The sequence below is a fragment of the Oreochromis aureus genome, linkage group 7 (genome assembly GCF_013358895.1).
Source record: "Oreochromis aureus strain Israel breed Guangdong linkage group 7, ZZ_aureus, whole genome shotgun sequence".
Taxonomy (NCBI): domain Eukaryota; kingdom Metazoa; phylum Chordata; class Actinopteri; order Cichliformes; family Cichlidae; genus Oreochromis; species Oreochromis aureus.
The window spans coordinates 60,087,538-60,108,241 of NC_052948.1; the positions used below are offsets into that span (position 1 = coordinate 60,087,538).

Here is a 20,704-nt window from a genome sequence, read left to right on the forward strand (position 1 = left end):
CAGGTGTAAATTAATACATAATAATGACACACTACTATTAATCGCGAACTATGTTGAGAACACCCCCTGCTGTGCCACTGGCTGAAGTGCAGCCAATTACTGTACAACCGGATTGTTGCAAAGAAAAATGGATATCCTTGATCTTCTCTGATTTTAATACTTCCTGGCTTATTATGATCATGACTTGGATTATTATAATATTACATTTCATTTCATGTCAAACCCACCAAAGATTTTTTTAATCAGATTTTATCAGATTTAAATGATATCAGAAAGTTGTACCCAGCTCCACTCTACCACAATTCCCAAAGGGACAGTTGTTTGCTGTGTATCAAACAGTGCGCATGCATTTTTAGCACTCTAATACAAGAGGAAGTGGGTCAGAGCTCCTCAGAGGAACCAGTCTGGAAGTTTGAACTTCCGCCTCATCATATATGCTTAATGATGAATCGTAACATGTGTAAAGGATGCGGTTATCTACAAAAAACAACATATGCGTACACAGACACGAGGACAAAAGGAGAGAAATACACTGAGCCACAGCATTAAAACCACTGACAGGAGGAGAGGAGAAAATTAATCACCTCTTCATAGTGCAATGCTCTGCCGGAAACCCTCAGGTCCTGGCCTACGTGTTGTAACAGTTGCTGTTGTAATGCAGTGTATCACCACATGGCGGCGCCACCTGTCTCATGACTGGTGTGTCACCCCCTTTTTGTTCTTCTTCGCACTCTCCCTGTAATGGATGCTCCCGTGTGTACGCGGACTAGTGTGCTCTTTAGTAATGTGTGGTAGAGGTGGCATTTTTATTTTTGATATTGTAAATAAATGAGTACTTTTGGAAAGTCAGAAGCTGTTGCTCATTCGCTATCCACCTGCACACCTCCGCGGCTGACTTCATCTCCACCGCACGTTACAACTGGCGCCCGAACTTTTCCCTTGGACTTCAGACGATTTTTGTATCCCGCCGAGGATTCTTCTCTTCTAACACGTGAACTGTCTCGGAAATCTTCTCCCTTTGCGGACGCTCCGACGTTTTCCCCAGCCATGGCCGCAGCCTCAGCTCAGGTGGGACCCGACTAATCTCTGGATACCGCGGTGTGCCGCTGCTCCGCTTGAAAAGAAGGAAAAAGAGAGAAGCTGACTCCGTGTCGCGTATGGACTCTGTGGATCTGTTATTTGGACATGCTGTTGGTTTCGTCTTCTAAGGATTAATTCTTCTGTGGGGAGCCTGGACATGAACATTTCTGCTGGCCTTTCATTCCCCTTCCTCTGCTGAGACTAGACGGACTGTAGCGCATGTAAGTGATAACTTGGCCGACTACAACTGTTAGTGCTGGTCTTGGCTCAGTATAACGAAACGATTTAAAACTAATCTTGCATTGAGCTCTAGTGTTGCAGACATGCTATTGTAATAACATGGTTGTGATCACTTCAGTCAAATTTTAGTTGTTGGGTGACGTTTTCATATGTGGTTTTTCCGATTTTAGTCCTGAACGGCATTTTTGCAGTTTTGTCTTTCTAGTCTGACCTAACTGACTCTTTTACTGCTATATAAATGACTGCACTGTGTGCTGGAGCAGCTTAAATTTTTTTTGAAATCGCAATGGCACTCTACCCGGATGAATCTGACTCAGACATGGAACTTAACTCATTGCCAATGTGCCAGATAGTTGAAAATGTGACTCCTAGCCTTAGTGAACAAGTGGTGGAGTTAAGAACTGAGGTGAATAGGCTTAGTGATTGTTTACGTGAGTCACTGAACATACAGCAGAGTTTACTAAAGCAGTGGGACCAACTCACAACGGGGAACTCTCTCCCTCCCGCAGTCCCACAGTCTCCTGTTTTCCCAGTGGCCACATCGACACCTCATGTTCCTGCGAGGGACAAAACTGAACCCACCAACAGTACCAATCCGTTCCTGCCCAGCAACCCATTTCAACCTACAAATCCTTTCCTCCCATCTCACTCACTCGAGCTCAGCAGCACTTCCAGAGTGATTGCGGCAGCTTTACATCACGCCAAACTGGAGCCTCCTGTGTATGCTGGGGATGACAAAGTGCAACCTGAGGACTGGTTAAATGCAGTTGGCACATACAAAGCCTCATTAAACCTAACCGATGGGCAATTGCTAAACGAACTGCCACACTTTCTTGCAAAAGAGCCCGGAAATGGTTCAAGGCATTGAGCTCCCACATCACGTCATGGGCTCAATTCTGTCAACTGTTTAAGACAGTTTTTCTGCCCTCCGACAGCCAAGAACGCATCCTGAGAGGGATATTGGATCGTGTTCAGGCTCCGGACGAACCGCTCCCAACCTTTGTTGCCCACATGTTGAGCGAGTTTGACAAACTAAAGAGCCCTCCACCTGAAAAAGACAGAATCGACCTAATTAGTAAACATGCTCTTGAAAATACAGAGTTGCCCTGCACGGCGCTGATGTCACTTCTGTAATGGACCTGCTGCTGCGTGCTCATGAGCTTCACTCAGTGCTTGGACCACATAGACCACAGCCTCCTTCGTGTGGCAAAGAAAACTATAAGCCTGAACCTTACTGCTTCAAATGCTCCCAGCCAGGGTTCACTACACGCACCTGCCCAAACTGTAACACCCAACCTCATTTGCCACAACGACCCTCAAACTCCGCTAGGCATGGCCCGGTCCAGCCATTGCCGGCGCCTGGCCCCTCTGACCCAGGCCACGAAAGGTTGGAATTAAGCAGCACTGCATCCCAGCCGCAATACAAGCAGTCGGAAACTCCAGGGGGAGGACATTTCACAGAGGCCAACCTTCCCCAGTTACTAACGGAGCCTCACATGCCCCATTCACTGCAGGGTGGACACAGTCTTGGACACTTGGAAGACAATTTTTCACAAGTCCACTGGAATACCCCACTAAGAACGAAAGTGAACTTCAATGCTTCATCTGTGGATGCTACCCTCGACACGGGCGCTTCCCTCTCAGCTGTACGACCAGATCTCATTCAAGTAAATGACTCTTACCCTAGAAACACAAGTGAGTGGAATGGTCCTGCAGTTAACCTCGCCAATAATGCTCCCTGCATCCCTGAGGGTGTTATTTGGCTCAATATTGGATTCATGAACAAGAACTTTTACCAGCGTTTTGCAATAATACCGGATTTGTCTTCTCCTTTCATTCTGGGAATGGATTTTATGGCAAGAGCTTCTGTTTCTATTCACATTCCCACTAGAACAGTCTGCATTGAGGACATCCCCTGCCCACCGCAGACGATGAAGAGGACCTTCCAAATGATTACCGCATTCGCCTGGAGCACTGATGTCTTTGGACTTGATTCGCTCAGACTTAACAGCCAAACTGTCTGAAGCAAGCCTCTCAGAGAACAACAAGGATGCTTTACTCAATCTGCTAAGCAAGTTTAGCTCCTTGTTTGATGGTCATCTTGGTCGAACGGCTCTCACTGAGCACGCCATAGAGACTGGCAATGCAACACCTGTCAATCTCCCACCCTATCGCACGTCACCTGCTAAGAAACGTGTGATTGAAGAACAAGTGCAACAAATGTTGAAGGACAACATCATTGAACCTTCCACAAGCCCTTGGGCAGCTCCTGTAGTCATTGTCAATAGAGCGGCCGCGGAACCAAGGTTTTGTGTGGACTTTCGAGGGCTCAACCAAGTTACCCGAAAAGACTCTTATCCCCTGCCTCGTGTGGATGAGTCTTTGGACTTTCTGGCGCGGGGAAAGTTTGTCACGACATTGGACTTAGCGCGAGGCTATTGGCAGGTTGCTGTAGCAGAAGACTCCAAGCCTAAAACTGCCTTCATCTCTCACTGCGGTCTCTTCCAGTTCCGGGTGCTGCCCTTTGGGCTCTGCAATGCGCCTGCAACTTTTCAGAGGCTCATGAACTCTGTGCTTGCTGGCCTCATTTACAAAACGTGCGCAGTCTACCTGGATGACATTGTTATCGCCTCACCTACCTTTGAACAGCACTTGGTGGATCTTGAGGAGGTGCTGGGCAGACTCCAGGCTGCTGGCTTGTCATTGAAGCTCAAAAAGTGCCAATTCTGCCTTGATGAATTCACCTTTCTCGGGTACCGCATCACATCATCAGGTGTTAAACCCGATCCAGACAAAGTAAAGGCGGTTAAGGAGTTTGATACCCGACCTCAGTGAAACACGTCCGTCAGTTCCTTGGCCTGACTGGCTATTATCGGCGCTTCATTCAGAATTACGCCCGCCATGCCGAACCTCTTCACGCCATCACCAGAAAGGACAATGCCTTCCACTGGGACGACAGCTGTCAAAGAGCCATGGACACTTTGAAAGACCATGTCACATCAGCCCCGATCCTGTCATTTCCAGACTTCAACCGTCCCTTTTCCATTCACGCCGATGCATGTGACATTGGTCTCGGAGCAGTGTTGATGCAAAAGGATGACAAGGGTCGTGAGTATGTTGTGGCTTTTGCTAGTCGCTCCATTCACAAAGCTGAACTCCCCTACTGCACTTCAGAGAAGGAGTGCCTTGCTGTGATATGGGCCCTGGAACACTTCCGCCCATATGTTGAAGGTGTTCATGTTACTATCTTCACTGACCACAACAGTCTCAGGTGGCTCATGTCTCGTCAAAACCCAACGGGCCGACTCGCCCGCTGGTCACTTCGCTTGCAGGACTTTGATTTCACAATAGTGCACAAACCTGGTGCACAAAACAAAGTTTCGATGCACTGTCACGCAACCCTTTGCCTCTGACCTCTGACAGGCCGACAGATCTTTTACCAGATCATGCTGTCATGGGCAGCCTGGACATTCGTACTCTGCCCCCCGTCATTCTGGCTGACCGTTCACAATTGAGACAGCTGCAGTTAGATGATCACGTCGCAGGTCCACTCCTCAGAGACATTGAAGCAGACTCTCTGAACAGCTCAGACAGTGCCACCTTGTTACAGTATGTCGTGTATGACTCTCTTTTGTATTACAGAGACCCCAAGTCCACATGTGCTTTGCACCCTTTGAAAGAGCTGAAACTGTTTGCCCCTACTTCCATGAGAGGCACCTTGCTGGACTATTACCATGACCACCCCACAGCAGGTCACTTGGGTGTTTCTAAGACACTGGCTAGACTGCGTTTTAGGTTCTTTTGGCCCAAAATGGCAGCTGATGTGAAGCGCTATGTGACTTCATGCTCAGTGTGCCAACTCACCAAGCCAAGTCAGAAAAAAGCAGCCGGTCTTATGGTTCCTATTGTCCCCCAGAAACCCTGGGAGTATGTTGGTGTGGATTTTGTTGGACCACTGCCCCGCACCCCCGCTGGTAATGCATATTTGATCGTGTTTGTTGACTATTTGACTAAATGGGTTGAAGCCAGTGCTGTCAAAGAAGCTACATCTCAGGTAGCAGCTGGTAAATTTGTCACTGACATTTTTGCTAGACATGGTACACCCACTTACCTGATTTCTGACAGAGGGTCTCCTTTTGTGAGTGAGCTTTTTGAACATGTTGTTTCTGCCTTAGGCTCGGTGCACAGACTAACTACGGCTTATCACCCTCAGACGAATGCTACTGAACGTGTCAACCGGACTCTGAAAACTGCGATCCGCGCTTATGTAGGTGATAAACACACATCATGGGACAAGTTTCTCCCTCAGATTTGCTTTGCTCTCATGCATCGCCCCCCATGACAGTACAGGTATGACTCCTGCCATGATGCTTTATGGTCGTGAGTTAGACACCCCGCTTGACCTTATCACTCAGCCTTCTACAGCAGGTGTTGATGAACCGGGTGTACCTTACCCTGAGACTCTGAGAGCCTCCCTACAGGAAGCTCACGACCACGCCAAAGCAGCTCTGGACTATAGCCATGACAGACAAAAACATTACTATGACTTGAGACATCGACATGCCACGTTTCGTGTTGGTGACCTTGTGAGAGTTAAGACGCACCCCAGGTCGGACGCTCAGTCTAACTTTACTGCTAAACTTGCACCACTGTTTGAGGGACCATTGTGTGTATCTCAGAGACTCAGTGATGTTAATTACAGGCTCACTTGGGTGGACTCCGTGTGGATGCAGGTGTTTATCATGTTGTGAACATGCAACCGTTCCATACCTGGGACTCTCTCACTTCCAAAGAACATTCTGTTTCATCGCCTGCTGGGAGAGAGACCGCAGAGGATCTGAACTCTGACTCTCAGGCCCACCCTGGCCCCCCTGCAGACACTGACATTGACTCTGAGCCATTCCCCTTTGATTTACCGGACATTGACTCTTCTTCTGGTGTGGGCGCTGTTTCAGACAGTCTTTCACCCAGGTCTGTTCAGCACCCAGCTGCTGGTGGACATTACAATCTCAGGCCCAGACGTTGCCCCAGAATTACGTCTGGCTGGAACAACAAAAGATGGACTAATGATTTTCACACAACCAGGCTTGATCTGAAGTGAAATGTTTTGGTTAAACCTGTTTGATGCTGTCTTGTTGCGTTGCTATTTTGAGTCATGCTATGTAGCTGTTTCTGTTTGCTCTACTTAATCCGGTTTTATGGCTCTTTATTGAGTTAAGGTTCATTCTTGGCATTTACTTGAAAAAAGTGCAAAAAAAAAAAAAAAAGGAAAAATGATTTTCCACTGTACATATTCCTCTTGCTTTCACCAAATTAATTTTTAAATGGTCTTTTGCCCTGTGTGTGTGCGCCAATCTTAGCTGTAACCTCTATGTATAGGGTACTGTTAAGTGTGGTGTGTGCTTTTTCAGCTGTGTACGGCTGAGGACAGCCTTTTTTCTCACCAGGGGGACTATGTAACAGTTGCTGTTGTAATGCAGTGTATCACCACATGGCGGCGCCACCTGTCTCATGACTGGTGTGTCACCCCTTTTGTTCTTCTTCGCACTCTCCCTGTAATGGATGCTCCCCGTGTGTACGCGGACTAGTGTGCTCTTTAGTAATGTGTGGTAGAGGTGGCATTTTTATTTTTGATATTGTAAATAAATGAGTACTTTTGGAAAGTCAGAAGCTGTTGCTCATTCGCTATCCACCTGCACACCTCCGCGGCTGACTTCATCTCCACCGCACGTTACAGTGTGGATGTTACATTGACATGAGCCAGCCACCTAAACATTGACATAGCGCAATCAATATCTGAGAGACTGGCCACTAAAAGGTTTGGGGGAAAAAGTGTTATGTTCAGACTAATGTAAGTTTGAAGTGTCTGAATCAAAAAGAGGATAATAACAGTTTAATGCATAATGACATCAACTGAGTTGATTTTTCATATGCTGCAGCTTGGCATTTGTTCTAGCCGATGCCACGGAGATACTCACTCAATAAATCACATAGTAATGTGTCTCCATGTTCCAGCATGCACACTCTCCACACATCCTCTTTTCCTTCTCATCCCTGTTGTGCATTCATGCATGCAGATCTCAATAAAGTTGTGGCTGCAGTACATCAGCGTCTAGCAACTGCAGATAGAGTGAAGTGAGTTTAAAATGGGATTATTCTTTTCAAGCGAACCACACAAACGGCTTAACAAATATCACCAAATACAGTATTTTATATGCAGTTTGGCACAAAATCTGTCTGCTAGCTAAAGGCACAGTAATCGCATTTGAAAATTAAAAAGTTTAGAAAGTTAAAGTCAGATAACTGTGATGTAAGTTTGCTTGATTTTTTTTAATCAGACAATTAATGTATAAATGTTTTGATTCTGAAGTTATGTGGTGAAAGGTTATACAGGACAAGCCAAACTTTACAGTAATGGGTACTGCAGATACGGTGTAGGGTAGACTGTGTTTACTGTGCTCTCTGCTCGGTTAAGTTAAAGGTAGCAGTTATTTAATGAAGTGCTTCAGCAACACCAAATTCCACCTTTATATTATATTTTACTGGCTAACGGTTTAAAAAGAGCCCACAACAACTCGTGTAACATCTGCATGTTGCAAAATGCCGTTGACTAAGTGCACAAGGAACAATAAATATCAGAGTCTGCTGCAGCAACACAGGTCAGACGATCACAGCCTGTCCACAAAGAAAAATCTACTGCAGCTTACAGTTGAAATGATTAAGTGACTTATTTTTCAGTGAGTCATTTCACAGCACTTCACCGCTCCAGCAGATCTTAAGGAGTGCACACCTGCCAAATCCCACTTTAACCCCTGACCACATGGTATTTAAAAGAAAGAAAAAGAGTCGGTCGAACCAAACCAAGATGTGGGAGGCACTTCAGAAAACACGGTGTGAAAATGACAGCTGCAGGGGTCTGCAAGGCTGGAATGGCTGCAAATGGATGATTCTTAGATTCAAACTTTCAAAATTGAAGGACATTATATCCCTATGTAGTAATAAAAAAAACTCTCTAAACTTTAAAATTCATTGACTTTACACTTCATTTATCTATAAAGGTTTTGCTGAAAAAATTGAAATTTATTGAGTGAGGCCAACAGATTGTGTAAAATACAGTAACTAATTCAAGTTGTCGATCCTTATTTCCTTTTGCTGGAGCCATGTCTGCACAATGATGGCAGTTATGTGGAATTATCGGGTGGGGCTTTCTCTCTGCCTCTCTCCAGGCTGTCAGAGTAAAAGAGAAATCAAAGCAGCACTCCCTTTCAGTCTGCGTGAAGAAGCTGATGGATGCTGCCGGAGCATTTGCAAACAAACACTCACACTCACTTATAGATCCGAAATGTTTTGTGGATTCTGCTGGCACTAATGGATGCAAGCAACAAGTTCACAGTTCACACTCTTAATGCATTTATAGTGAACTGGGAAAATAGTGAAATACAATTATGTGCATGGAGCAAAAAGTTCTTTTCTGTTTAGACTGACTACTACTGCAAAAATACAATCAAAACGAAAAGGTTCAAACGCTTTTTTCCCGCTCTACGTTTCTCTTAATGTGGTGATTGTACAGTTAAGAGCAACCGTTTTTCCTACAATGGGAGTCTTGCACACACACACACACACACACACACACACACACACACACACTGGAGGAATAACGTTTGAAAGTGTTTGTGTATTTTGGGAAATTAGAGTTTGTTTAGTGCTTTCCTAAAGATAAAAACAAAAACAACAAAAAGCGATTTGTTGGAGCTCATAATAAAATGTTGGATATAATGGAACTCTATCCTACTTTATCAAAGAGAAGACTATGGAGCCTAACCTGAGTCCGTGTAACGGGGTCTGGCCAGATCCCTGAAGTAATAAATGAAATCCAGGCAGTTGTCGTCCTGCACCTCTCCCTTGGAGCAAAGGTCCGAGAGCAGTTCCAGCGCCTTTCGACAAATCTCATCCTCTCTTTCTGCAGGCATTGCCCTCCAGCATCCTTCTGGCTGGTCGGCCACTCCGGCTGATCCTCCACCTCTATCTGTATCCTCCTCTCTTACACACTCTCAGTCACACACCACCTCTAACAGCGCAAAGACGCACGACGGGAACCGCGGCTACACCCCTGGATAGCTCCGGTGCGCATCCGTCAGAATCCACTGCAAACCGAATTTTCCGGAGTTTAATTGTTTTTTAAGTAAAATCAGAAGGTTTTGGCCGCGATGGGGGAAGTTTTCACCGGCTTCTCTCTCTCTCTCTTTTTTAATCCCCTCTCTCTCGGTGTTGTTAAGCGATGAAAACGCGGCTCCAAATCGGCGCGCAGCTCACGTTGTTCCCCTCCTTCTTTTGAAATTTCCTTTTCTCTTTTTTTCCCTTTATTCCTTCCTGCTCACCACCACTGTCTCCTAGGCGCTGCTCCGCGGTGCTGCTGAATCACTACTGAGCCTCCAGGCTTCAGTAGCGCCAGTCAAGGTCTTTGAATGAATGCTCGGCTTTCACTGCACTCAATTATTTCTCCACGCACTGGGATGCAAAAAGACAGACAGGAAGTTCTGCCTCCATCAGCGCCCCCCACACCAACGAGAAGTCCTTTGAGGAAGAAAAGCCGCCAAGAGATCTGTGCACCTCTTCTTAAACAACGGAAATGTCACGGAATCTCACCCTGGTTATCTCCTTATTCTCTTTTATCTCATGCGTAAAAAGTCAAAGATCGGATTCCTTTCACCAGGTAATCACATGAGTAATAAAGTGATATCCGCTTGCGCTCCTGGGTAGCAGATGTAAGGGGCCCAAACACCTGCGAGGGCCCACATGTACGAGCCTGACCTTTACTGATGGAAGTAATGAAGGGCGAGAACGACGGATAAATGTCACATTAAAGCCTTGGCTAATAAAGACCTCCACATCTTAGCCTCATTCTCTGTGTTTAGAAAGTGTTAGAAGAGAACCTTTCAGTATCTACAAAGTATCTCTGGTGCTTATATTATATTATATTATATTATATTATATTATATTATATTATATTATATTATATTATATTATATTTGTTGAGGGTGTTTCAGTTGCAAACTTAGAACAAAACTGTTATAAAGAAAGAACCCAGAAACTTTGAAAATTAGGGGAAAAAACCTGTATCGTAGTTTTGCTTTTGCACTCTGTTCACATAAAGATAGTCACAGAAGAAAACTAATGCAATGTCATATTTTCAGCTTTTCTACAAATTTATTTCAATTTCATGCTAAATTTAGATGGAAACTTGGCTTTAAAACAAGCTTCTTTCTTTCAAAATGACTATTTGGTTCCATGTCAGTAGTAGGCAGCTCTTCTCAGTGGAAAACAATTACTGACACCCCACCAACGCAGTACTCTTGCCTAATCTAGGATGGGTTCCATGCATTTCCACCAGCAAAAAGACTGGTGTTGGTCAAAAAAGCTAGCAAAGCACTATAACTTTGTAATGCAGTTGGATGCAGAAAAATGAGTGGCCCTGTTAAGGTTACTGCAAAAAACAAAACAAATTTAAAAAAAAAAATAGCCAGTGATTAACACATGCAGGGGTGGCACTGTGGTGCAAAAAGGTCCTGAATTCAAGTTCACTGGCCGGCAGGAGCCTTTCATGCATGTGCATGTCCTGCATCTCCATGCTCTTCCACAGTCCAAAGACATACTTGTCAGATTGAGTAGTAATTTTAAATTGGCCATAGTTGTGAATATGGGAGTGAATGAATATCTGGATCTGTGTGAGCCCTGCAATAGACTGGCAATATGACCAGGTGTACACCTCCTTTTGCCCAGTGACAGCAGGGATAGCATTCAGTAGCACTGAATAAGCAGAACATGATGGATGGATGTACAGATGGATGACAGGTTGTCCCGATTTTTGTTACAGCAGAAATTACCCCAAGTTCTTCTAGTTACTCTACATCAGTTGTCAAACGTGCTTTCCAGGCAACACAGTGACTTTAATGTGACGCTATAAGTGACCAAAGAAAATAATCAAGTAAATACATTCTCTCTTAAGTTGGGCATTTTAACATGTGAGTCCACGGAAATTGAAGCAACATCATTTGGAAGAACTTCTGGGGTGTTTTTTGGCACTTACACAGTGGCTTTATTTTTCATGCCTTGAAGTTTCTGCTCAGTTGAAATTTAAGAATAAGAAAGTTGTAGCTGGAATATTTTTGTGACAAACACAATCTTACCTCCAGCCCAAAGCGCAATCCAAAATTACAAACTCCCCAGAACCCAGCATGTGGTGCCAGATGCAGTTTCTAACACAGAGTACCTATCAAAATTTGACACTTTCAAATAGGTAGGGCAGCCTTATCACACCTTTTATTGGTAGACACAGCTTTAGCCCGAGCTTACATGGATCCAGTTTTCTGGTAATAACATTACTTCAAATTTGACCAGCTTTCTGAAATCAGACTTTTTGGAAACGTGATTAATTTGCATCTCTGAATGAAGCTCGCCGACTAACCAGGTGTTTTTTTTATGAAAAACATAATCCGTTCATCTTTTCAAAGTCCGAATCAAAAGTTTGTGTTTTCAAAGCTCAATTGATTTATAGTGCTAAGAGAGAGGTTACACCATTATCTAGAGTACAAATAGAGTCGTTGATGCTGACATGTCATCATGGAGTGGCGATGAAAGTGCAGCAGCAAGTGAAAGTGCTCCCTTGTGACACTACTCAAACTTTGATTTTTTCACAACCGGGGGTCATGTGGAGTGTTTTTCAGTGCAGAGTACCTGTGTGTCCTACTTCTCAGCACATACATACACAAACTCGTTGCACCACTGTTATATGACTCGGCACGATGTGCTGTAGAGCTGCTTATACGCTGAAGTAACCACTCAAGATATTATCTCCTTATATGAGCCAGTTGATGCGATCCTGTCAGCCTTGATGGTCAGAGGCTCCAAAATTTCAGTACATCATCAAATAGCGAGTGCTGTGCATGGCAATGCTCTGTTCAGCTGTGTTCTGCAGCTTGATTTGTGTGTGTGGGAGTCTGTGTGGGTGCCTCTGCTTCCCTGTTTGCATCTCTGTACACATGTGCACATTATTTGTTCTTTTCTAAAGTCTCTGTACTGCGTTTATGTATGCACATGGACACATTACTGCACCTGTGCGTGTGTTTGTGTGTGTGTGTGTGTGTCGCCCTGGGGTGTGTCTGTGTCTCTCGTGGATGTGGGTGAGTTTGATTTAGCATTATTTGGAGGATCCAGCCAAGGCTCACAGCCAGCCCAGCTGCCTCAGAGAAACAGAGGGCATCTGTTCGGCCTCCACACCAGTCGCTCTGTTCTTAAACGCCTCTCGAAGCAGAATCCGCACATGAACTTCTAACTAAGGTTAAAAGGATAGTCACTATGATTCTCAATGTCTTGCAGCTTTAAAAAAACTGCAATGTATCTAGTAGTTGTTGTTTTATAGTCAAGCTTCTGTGAAGCACTTTGTGATTTTTATCTTGAAAGGTGCTATAAAAATAAGATTTTACTTACTTACTTTACTTAGTAGTACTTTGGCTTATACCGGGGATTGTGGATGCTATTGTGAAGGGAAAAGCCCACAACAGCCATAATTCAGTAGTCAGAAAAGATGTCATGAATTGGAAGTGAATATAATTTTTAAACTTGACAAATGACAAGAATCAACAGCAGAAGTTATTGCAAGATCTGTGATGTAGGCAACATGTGTTTGCTCACATGTGAAAATCCTGTCACATTACCTCACATTACCTCTTTAAACTGTATTTATTATAACATTATTTAGTATGTGCAATATCAATGTGCAATATCACTGATCACACTGCACCTCTCAATGCACCTGCTAGTTAGATGGCATGTATGTGTATGTATATAGATGTAGCGTGTGTATGGAAATATGTGTGTGTATGTATATACGGATGCATATATGTATATATACATATATGTATGTATGTGCGTGTATGTTTGCAGGTGTATGTATAACTTGTACATATCTTTCTTGTGTAAATGTAAATTTGTCTGTTATTGTGTAAATACTTATGCTATTGTGTACTCCACACACATGGAGAGATGCCAAACTGCCTTTCACTGTTCTTGTAACAGTGACAATAAAAAGCTATTCTATTCTATTCTGATCTTAATGCCAGCCCACATCAGCTCATGGCTCAGCTGATACCCTTCTGCACATCCCCGCATCCATTTTCTTAACTTCTGCTGTGCGACATGTAATAATAACTTAGATTTGTATAGCACCTTTCAAGGAAATTCAAGCATTATTTACAAAAAAGTAAGTAAATCAAAAAAAAGGTTAGAGGTTGAAGGTCTTGTTGAAGAGGTGAGATTTGAGGAGAACTCATCGCTGGGCTCTCTGCAACGCCCCCAGTGAACAAGCATTGCAGAGCTCAGATAGGAGAGAGGGTAGGCGCTGCCACACTGAAGGCTCCGTCCTCAAAGCTGTGGAGGTTGGTGTGAGGCACGGAAAGCAGAGCCGTGGCTCGGCGTCTGAGGCTGTGTGTTTGGGTGAAGGAGGTCGGACAGATACTGAGGAGCCGGGGCGCTGAGAGATTTGTAAGTGAGAATAAAGATCTTCTAAGTGATGCATGACTTGACCAGGAGCCAGTGGAGATCTGTGAGGATGGGGGTGATATGTTGCCAGAGTTCAGTTTGTGTTAGAAGCCTGGCAGCTGAGTTCTGGCCTTGCTGGAACCTTTCCAAGGCTTTGCTGGAAATCCCAAACCTCATTTAAGCTGCTTCAGCTTGACTGTACAGTTGCTGCGTATCTGCTGGCTGCTTTGCAGCCCACCTTTGTGCTGTCTCAGACATGAACAGTGTCATATCTGTCATCACTGAAGACTGCTCTATTGTGTCATGAGAACTTGCACTTGGGGTACATGAAAATAAGTATTCTTTTCATTTTAGTGGTGCTAACCAAATATAAATGGGCAACAAGGTGTAGCCTGGTGGAACTTAGTATAAGCAGACCACTTAAGGGGCTTGGACAGGCTGAGAATCCCCAAAATAATCATGAAAACATTATGTTGAGACTGTGTAAATGTGCTGGACACCCACTGGTTTGAACAGGTCATTTGGGTTTCTTTGTTTGTACAAATATGAGCCAGCAAGAGACACAGAAACCTATATTTACTGACTGATTCAGCATCATTGATATTTCCATGAACTGGAAATTGGGTTGTGTATGTGTGTGATGTGTGGTACAGTGGTTCAGTCTTTTTATACAGTTATACACTCCTTTAGGACTTTATTCGAAACATCATGCTGTAAGTTGGTAGGCCCTAATGTTGTTCTTTGTGATATGGATTACGTATATTACAAGTATTCAATATTATTTTGAAACTGGATACATGGACTCATGTTGCTGCTGTCCAGCCACTTCAGTCTTCTGAAGAAAGTGAGATTCAGCAGATCAGGGTATACATTTTCAGTTCACTTTTGACAACTGTGTGTCAACAGCCGCCTCTCATTCTCTTCTTGGCTGACAGCAGTGGAACTGCTCAGTCCTCTGCTGTTGGAGCTCATCTTTCTCAAGGTTCAACATGCTGTGCATTCTGACAATTTTCTGTTCACTATTATAGCATTTCTGTCAGCCCACACCAGTCTCATCTTTTCCCTCCTCTCTGTCATCAAGAAGGCATTTCTGTCCACAGAACTGTAAAGTTTTTATGAGAAAAATATCTGGCTCTTTAGCTTCTAAATGCTCCTCTATGTTTACAAGGTACAGGGCAGGTTTAAGGAGCTTACTGCATGTGGGAACATATAAAAGAGCTCCCTGAAGTCACATGATAATTAGGTTCATCATGTATTGGTCAATTAAAGAGGGAAAACACTAACAACATGGTACAGGGTTTTTCATTAACAAGAAAGATGCAAAGATCTCTGGTCAAATCAACAAGGATTCTATCATATGTAACAGAGTACTGTGCAAAGGTATTGAGCACCCCCTCCTTATTTTTTTTTGTTTTCAATGAGCCAAACTTTCTTGCGATATTTATGTGGTCTTAAACAATAGTTCTCCAGACTTCCTGAAGGTCTGTAAAACTTTTTCTTTGGACATTTTTTCCATTGATTTTCTGTCCAGTCCTTGTACCTGATCATTTTTGGAGGAATTCTATTTTTGTTTGTTAAAAATCACTTAACACTGACTGATGAATGATTCAGGGCTGAACTACTCTTGTCTCTTGACAGCACAAAATGTATTTCTATTTTTTAGCTGAATCTATTAACAAGGTCAAATGTAGCATAGTTTGGCAGGTATAAAATAGTATTTTTTGCACCAACAAGTTGATTCCCGAAGTGCTAACAGCTAAATATTTGGCATATGACAGTATGGTGGAGGACAAAAGAAGAAATGATAGGGCTAACTATCTACAGTAGGGCTAACTATCTACAGTAGGGCTAACTATCTACAGTAGGGCTAACTATTTACAGAAGATGAAAATGATCTAAATACCAAGTCCTCAAAAAATAAGAAAAAAAAGGCCTTACACAGTCCGGCTGCAATGCTCTCATTTGAAGGGTGACTCAAACAAGAGTTTGTTTGGTACGGAAACCAAACAGGTAGATCATGCTGAGGTGTGCCAAAATACACAAGACCTGGACTGAGAATCGGTGGTTTATATTGTCAGATATTATGGAATGATTTCAAATTTTTGGTTCAACTCTTTGTCACTATATATGGAGGAGATAATGAGAGAAGTAAAGACTCTGTAATGGTTTGAGCCTACATTTCAGCCAGTGGTGTTGGGGATCTCTAAAAGTTGATGGAATCATGAAAACAGTAGAGTGCCATCAGATTTCCATCCAGCATCCAGCACCATCTTCAAAGATGGCTTCATTTGTCAGCATGATGCACTGCCAGTGCACTTATTACATCTCTTATTTTGGATTTTCTGATCTCCGATTAGATGATTGGCTGGTACCACTGCTTGTGGGCTGGCCCTTTGTTCAGATCTCTCTTTCTCTGCAGCCTCCAGTAAATATTGTCATGTAAACTTTCATTGTGGTGTTGTGTCCATTATTGTGTTTGGTGTTTGAGCCTGCTCTAACATAATAATGTGGTGGTGAACTGTTCCTGAAGACTCCTTAAAGAAATGACACAAAAACCTGCCTTAGAGCGATCCGGCTGTGTTAAAGAATAAAGCATAAGAGAACTGCACAAACTCTCACTATTTCTTTGCATGTTTCAGTAAATTACTGTACCTATTTCCCATTTTGCTGGCAAAATAAAAAGAAATTATGGGTGACTTATAGCATGTGTATATTAATATCAATATTCTAAACATCCACATGGGTTCTTCATCCCCAAACCTTGCTACTGCTCATACCAGCTAAAAAATAAATAACCCTTTTTATGGTGCAATGGTCGAGGTTTGTCTGTGTAGGTTCTCAGTCATCCAGGTCATAGTAATCGAAGGAGCTTGGAAAGAAAAGTGACTGGACTTCTTTAAGTTTCACCTCTCATTCGAGAAGCTTCTTTAGTTCTATGACAAAATGGTGGCAAGAAAGGATAAAGGTCACGAGGATGCCAATGTTCACCTTTCTGACCGAGATGGTTTGAAAGAGGAGTGAAAGAAGCCATCTATGTCCACTGTAAATGACCATCCTTGAACAGAGGGGGTGGCTTACACCAACTGTCTGCCACCTACAATCCAGTTTTAAGATCCTGTCCCAGGCCCTTAAAACCCACCAATGGTCACATGATAGGATAAGGCAAGTTCTAGTCAAAACACCCTTTTTCACCCTTTGGCTCAGATAAACATAGACTCTCAATCGCTTGTCTTTCCAATCTCCTTAGAGCGGTAGAGGTTTGACTAGGTTTTAGTCATAACAGCTTCTTTATTTACAGAAGCACATGGCAGGAATGGATGTGGAGTATAGGCTTAAAGTTAAAGAGTTAAAGGCATAAAGTGTAAATATCAGCCCACCGATCAACCTCTGTCTCCTCTGGGGGACTTTATGGCTCCACAACCACAGCGCCTGGCTTCCTTCTTTACCTTTGCCTCAGTCATTATAGCCATTTCATGGATTAAACATAGAACAGATGATTTCAGGGGAGTTACAATACTAGAGAACGCCTAACTATGGTTGTTAATCAGATGGTTACACAAAATCTTTTTTCTGTTCGCTATATTAGATGATCTTGATCTGAGATTTTATATCCGATCTATGTCAAAAACACCCTGAAGACAGATCCTTCATACAAACCCTTTCAGTAAAATCCATTTTAATATAGTTTGAAAATCTGCCACTGTTTAAAAAAAACTCTATTTGCTGAATTAATAATTGAATCTGTTCACCTGTCCCTATCTGTCAAATAATTTTACTAAAGGTTAACAGGAGAGAAAACAGGAAGAAAGACAGCTATAATGGAGAGGTCAAACAAGGAATAAGGAGGTAGGACAGGAACCAAGCGCTCAGTGAGCAAACAAGTGAGTCTTTGAAGGCCTTGGCATTTGACAGCAGGATGTGAGAAGGTAGAGAGAAAGATGTCAGGGTAGAAAAAAATCGGAGGTGATTCGCTTTAAATAATCGAGACAGACTGAGTGCACTATTGAAGCTCTTCTATTGGCCGTCTATCAGTCTGGAGCTTTTATCAGCCCATTCTTTTTTCATGCTTTTTGGCAGCACTGTAGGTGCTTTAGATGGCTAAAGCTGATGAATCAAACAATGAAGATATGGGAAAGAGTTGTTAAAGCTAGGTTAAGAAGAGAGGTGACAATCGGTAGGCAGCAGTATGGCTTCATTGAGAGAAAGAGTGATACAGATGTGATGTTTGCTCTGAGTGCTGATGTAGAACTACAGAGAAGAGAACAGATGTATGAGGGCAGATGTTTCCAGACTACATAGTCATCCGTAGCAAGAGTAGGGACCGGGGGAAGAGAGCCTGGACAGGTGGAAGTATCCTCTGAGAAGAAAAGGATTTAAAAACAGTAGAAGCAAGACAGAATAGATGTGCGGGAATGAGAGGGAGGCAGGTGGAAGCGTGAAACTGCAAGGGTTAAAGGTAGTAAAGGTGTGTGAGTTAAATACCCGGGATCAATGGACCGTGCACAAGACAGGTGAAGAAGGGAGCACAAGTAGGGTGAAGTGGGAGATGAGTGTCATGAGTGATTGTGACAGATACAAAGGGCTGTGGATAACATCCCGAACCATTCTGTTAAACTTGGTAGACGTTCAATGCACATTTTATTCTTTTTTAATTTTCAAATTTCAAAGTTTATATAAAGACCGTGATTTGAGTTTAACAATACTAAGCCTGTGATAACAGGTCTTCATAAGTGACAAGTTTAAAAGGCCTCTCTCTCTGTCCGTAACCTTTTTTGTCATGACTGAAAAGACACCTTTTTGACAAAATGTCAGTATTTGACACATTGAAAATCAGAATGGGCTTAAAGCTGATATATATATATATATATATATATATATATATATATATATATATATATATATATATATATATATATATATATATATATATATATATATATATGCACATAGCATTTCCAGCATTTAGTGAGACCTTTTCCTGCTGAAGTGTTTTCGACTCTGGACAAACTAAAGAACCCAGCAGCTTTTAGAAGTGTTTTCCTGGAGTGCAGACTTCCAAACTTCCCCTGAGGAGTATATTTTACCATCCTTTGACTTTTCTGCCATTCAGAGCACGTATTTAAATTCACCAAGGAAAATTTATCAAATTATTTATTACAGGTTTACAGTATCAAAATATAATTAGAGTTTGGCCTCCAGGCTTTGAGCTAATCACTCCCCAGAAATATGTTACATATAGAGTCCGGTTTAAACACTCCACAGTGTGTACAGATGGAAACTGGGATGGTGAAGGTAGATACAGCAGGTGACACTGAAAAGCTGAAGCAGTAATGATGTGGCAAGGGTAGAAATTATTTCTTTTATTTTATTATTATAGTACTTTCCTTTATAAACAAACATGCACTTGCAAGTTCTGAGTTCCAGGAATGAGTCTTTAAAAGATTAAACCCTCATCTGATATCAGTTGGACTAAACTCATGCTCAAGGTTGTTTTCTCTTGTCCTTCTGTGCTGTTTTAAGTATGGCAGCTATTTCTAGATGCATGCTGGATCTACTCTGGATCCCCTCCAGTATGTCTTTCTTCTTGATTTCCATTTTTGAGAAGTGGATGAACTCATGCTGAGTCAACCTTGACAAACGGGGTATGTGGCTAGCTAGGATTATTTGCACTTTGTACTGGCACACAATGGAACACAGTGTAGTTCAGAGTAATGCGCTGACAGTCTCACCCTGGGGAACCAATTCATGGTATGCAACCACCTGAGTGTAAAACAAAAATAATGATCATTCTCCTTGTCCCAGTCTTCACATGCAGCGTGCAGCTTTGGAAACTGGACTCTTCGATTGAAACTGCTGAAAGCTGCCCAGCCATGGCTAGATCCTCCACATGACATCTGGCTGACTTTGAAACAGGAGTTGAGGTTTACTCTTTGCAGAAGTTTAAAGTCAGTGGTGAAATAGGTGAAATAAATTTATATTTACATGAATTTCTTGTGTGAACTTCCTTTTTGTCACCAGCTTTGAGCCAGTTCGTGACAGACTTGGTTCTCAGGAGGATGTGTTGTGTGTTTTTGCCTTCACCTCTCTCTCATCAGGGTGGAGCTGGACCCAGCTCCCCGCCTCTGAACCCACCTTCAATGCACACCTGCTGCTCATCTACGTTAACCATACACTGGCTTCTCTTCGTGACTCTTCAGACTACTTAAGACAGCAGGAGGCTCTGCTTCTTCGCTGGATTGTTGTGCTAACTAGTGTCAGTGTAGCCCCGGCCTCTCGACTATTTTCCTTGTGGTTTCTCAGCGTTCCCCCAAACGACCTTCTCTTCTTTGTACAGACTTTCCAGACCCCCAGCCTGCTTTTTGGACCCCTGTGGGTGTGAGTGAGCGTATTAGATTGGACTGCTTGAGTTTTGAGTCACGGACGGTGTGAAGAAGATTGTGAGCGTGTGCCTGCCCTGGACCCCCGCCCCACCCTTGGATTTCCCGGAGCCGCGTGTTCTCCCATTTCACTATGTATATGTATATATCTTCACCTGGTGCGACACTGTAAATAAACCTTTCACTTTTTCACTAGTTCTGAATTTTGCAATTAAGTCCTCCACCAAACATACTGTGACACAGAAGCCTTCTGGACAGCAAAAATTAGATTCACTAAGGTATCTGATTATTTAGAGTTCGTTCCCAGAAATATTTGGATACATTTCACAGATCAACCAATTAGCTGTGAAATGTAACTATGTAACTGTGATTACCATTTTAATGGGATAGGTCCTCAAGGCACTTTGTGTGAGATAAGGGATAGATTGTGGTTTTAAAATTGATGGGGAAAAGAGGCATTTAGCTAAAAC

General features: G+C 43.0%; 1 protein-coding gene across 2 annotated transcripts in view; it reads right to left on the reverse strand.

Moving 5' to 3' along the window:
* The window catches only part of syt9b (synaptotagmin IXb), a 57,043-nt gene extending 46,965 nt beyond the window's left edge, over positions 1-10,078 (reverse strand). Inside the window, exons 1-2 of one of the 2 annotated variants that reach the window (XM_039615661.1) lie at positions 9,143-9,256; positions 7,299-7,439 (exon numbers count right to left, since the gene is read on the reverse strand). In XM_039615661.1, the coding sequence (XP_039471595.1) occupies positions 7,299-7,338 (40 nt within the window). In that variant the 5' untranslated portion in view covers positions 7,339-7,439; positions 9,143-9,256. Of the gene's footprint in view, positions 1-7,298; positions 7,440-9,142 lie in introns of both variants that reach the window. The other variant, XM_031738341.2, reaches the window with a different exon arrangement.
* Between the last annotated feature and the right edge of the window lie 10,626 nt (positions 10,079-20,704).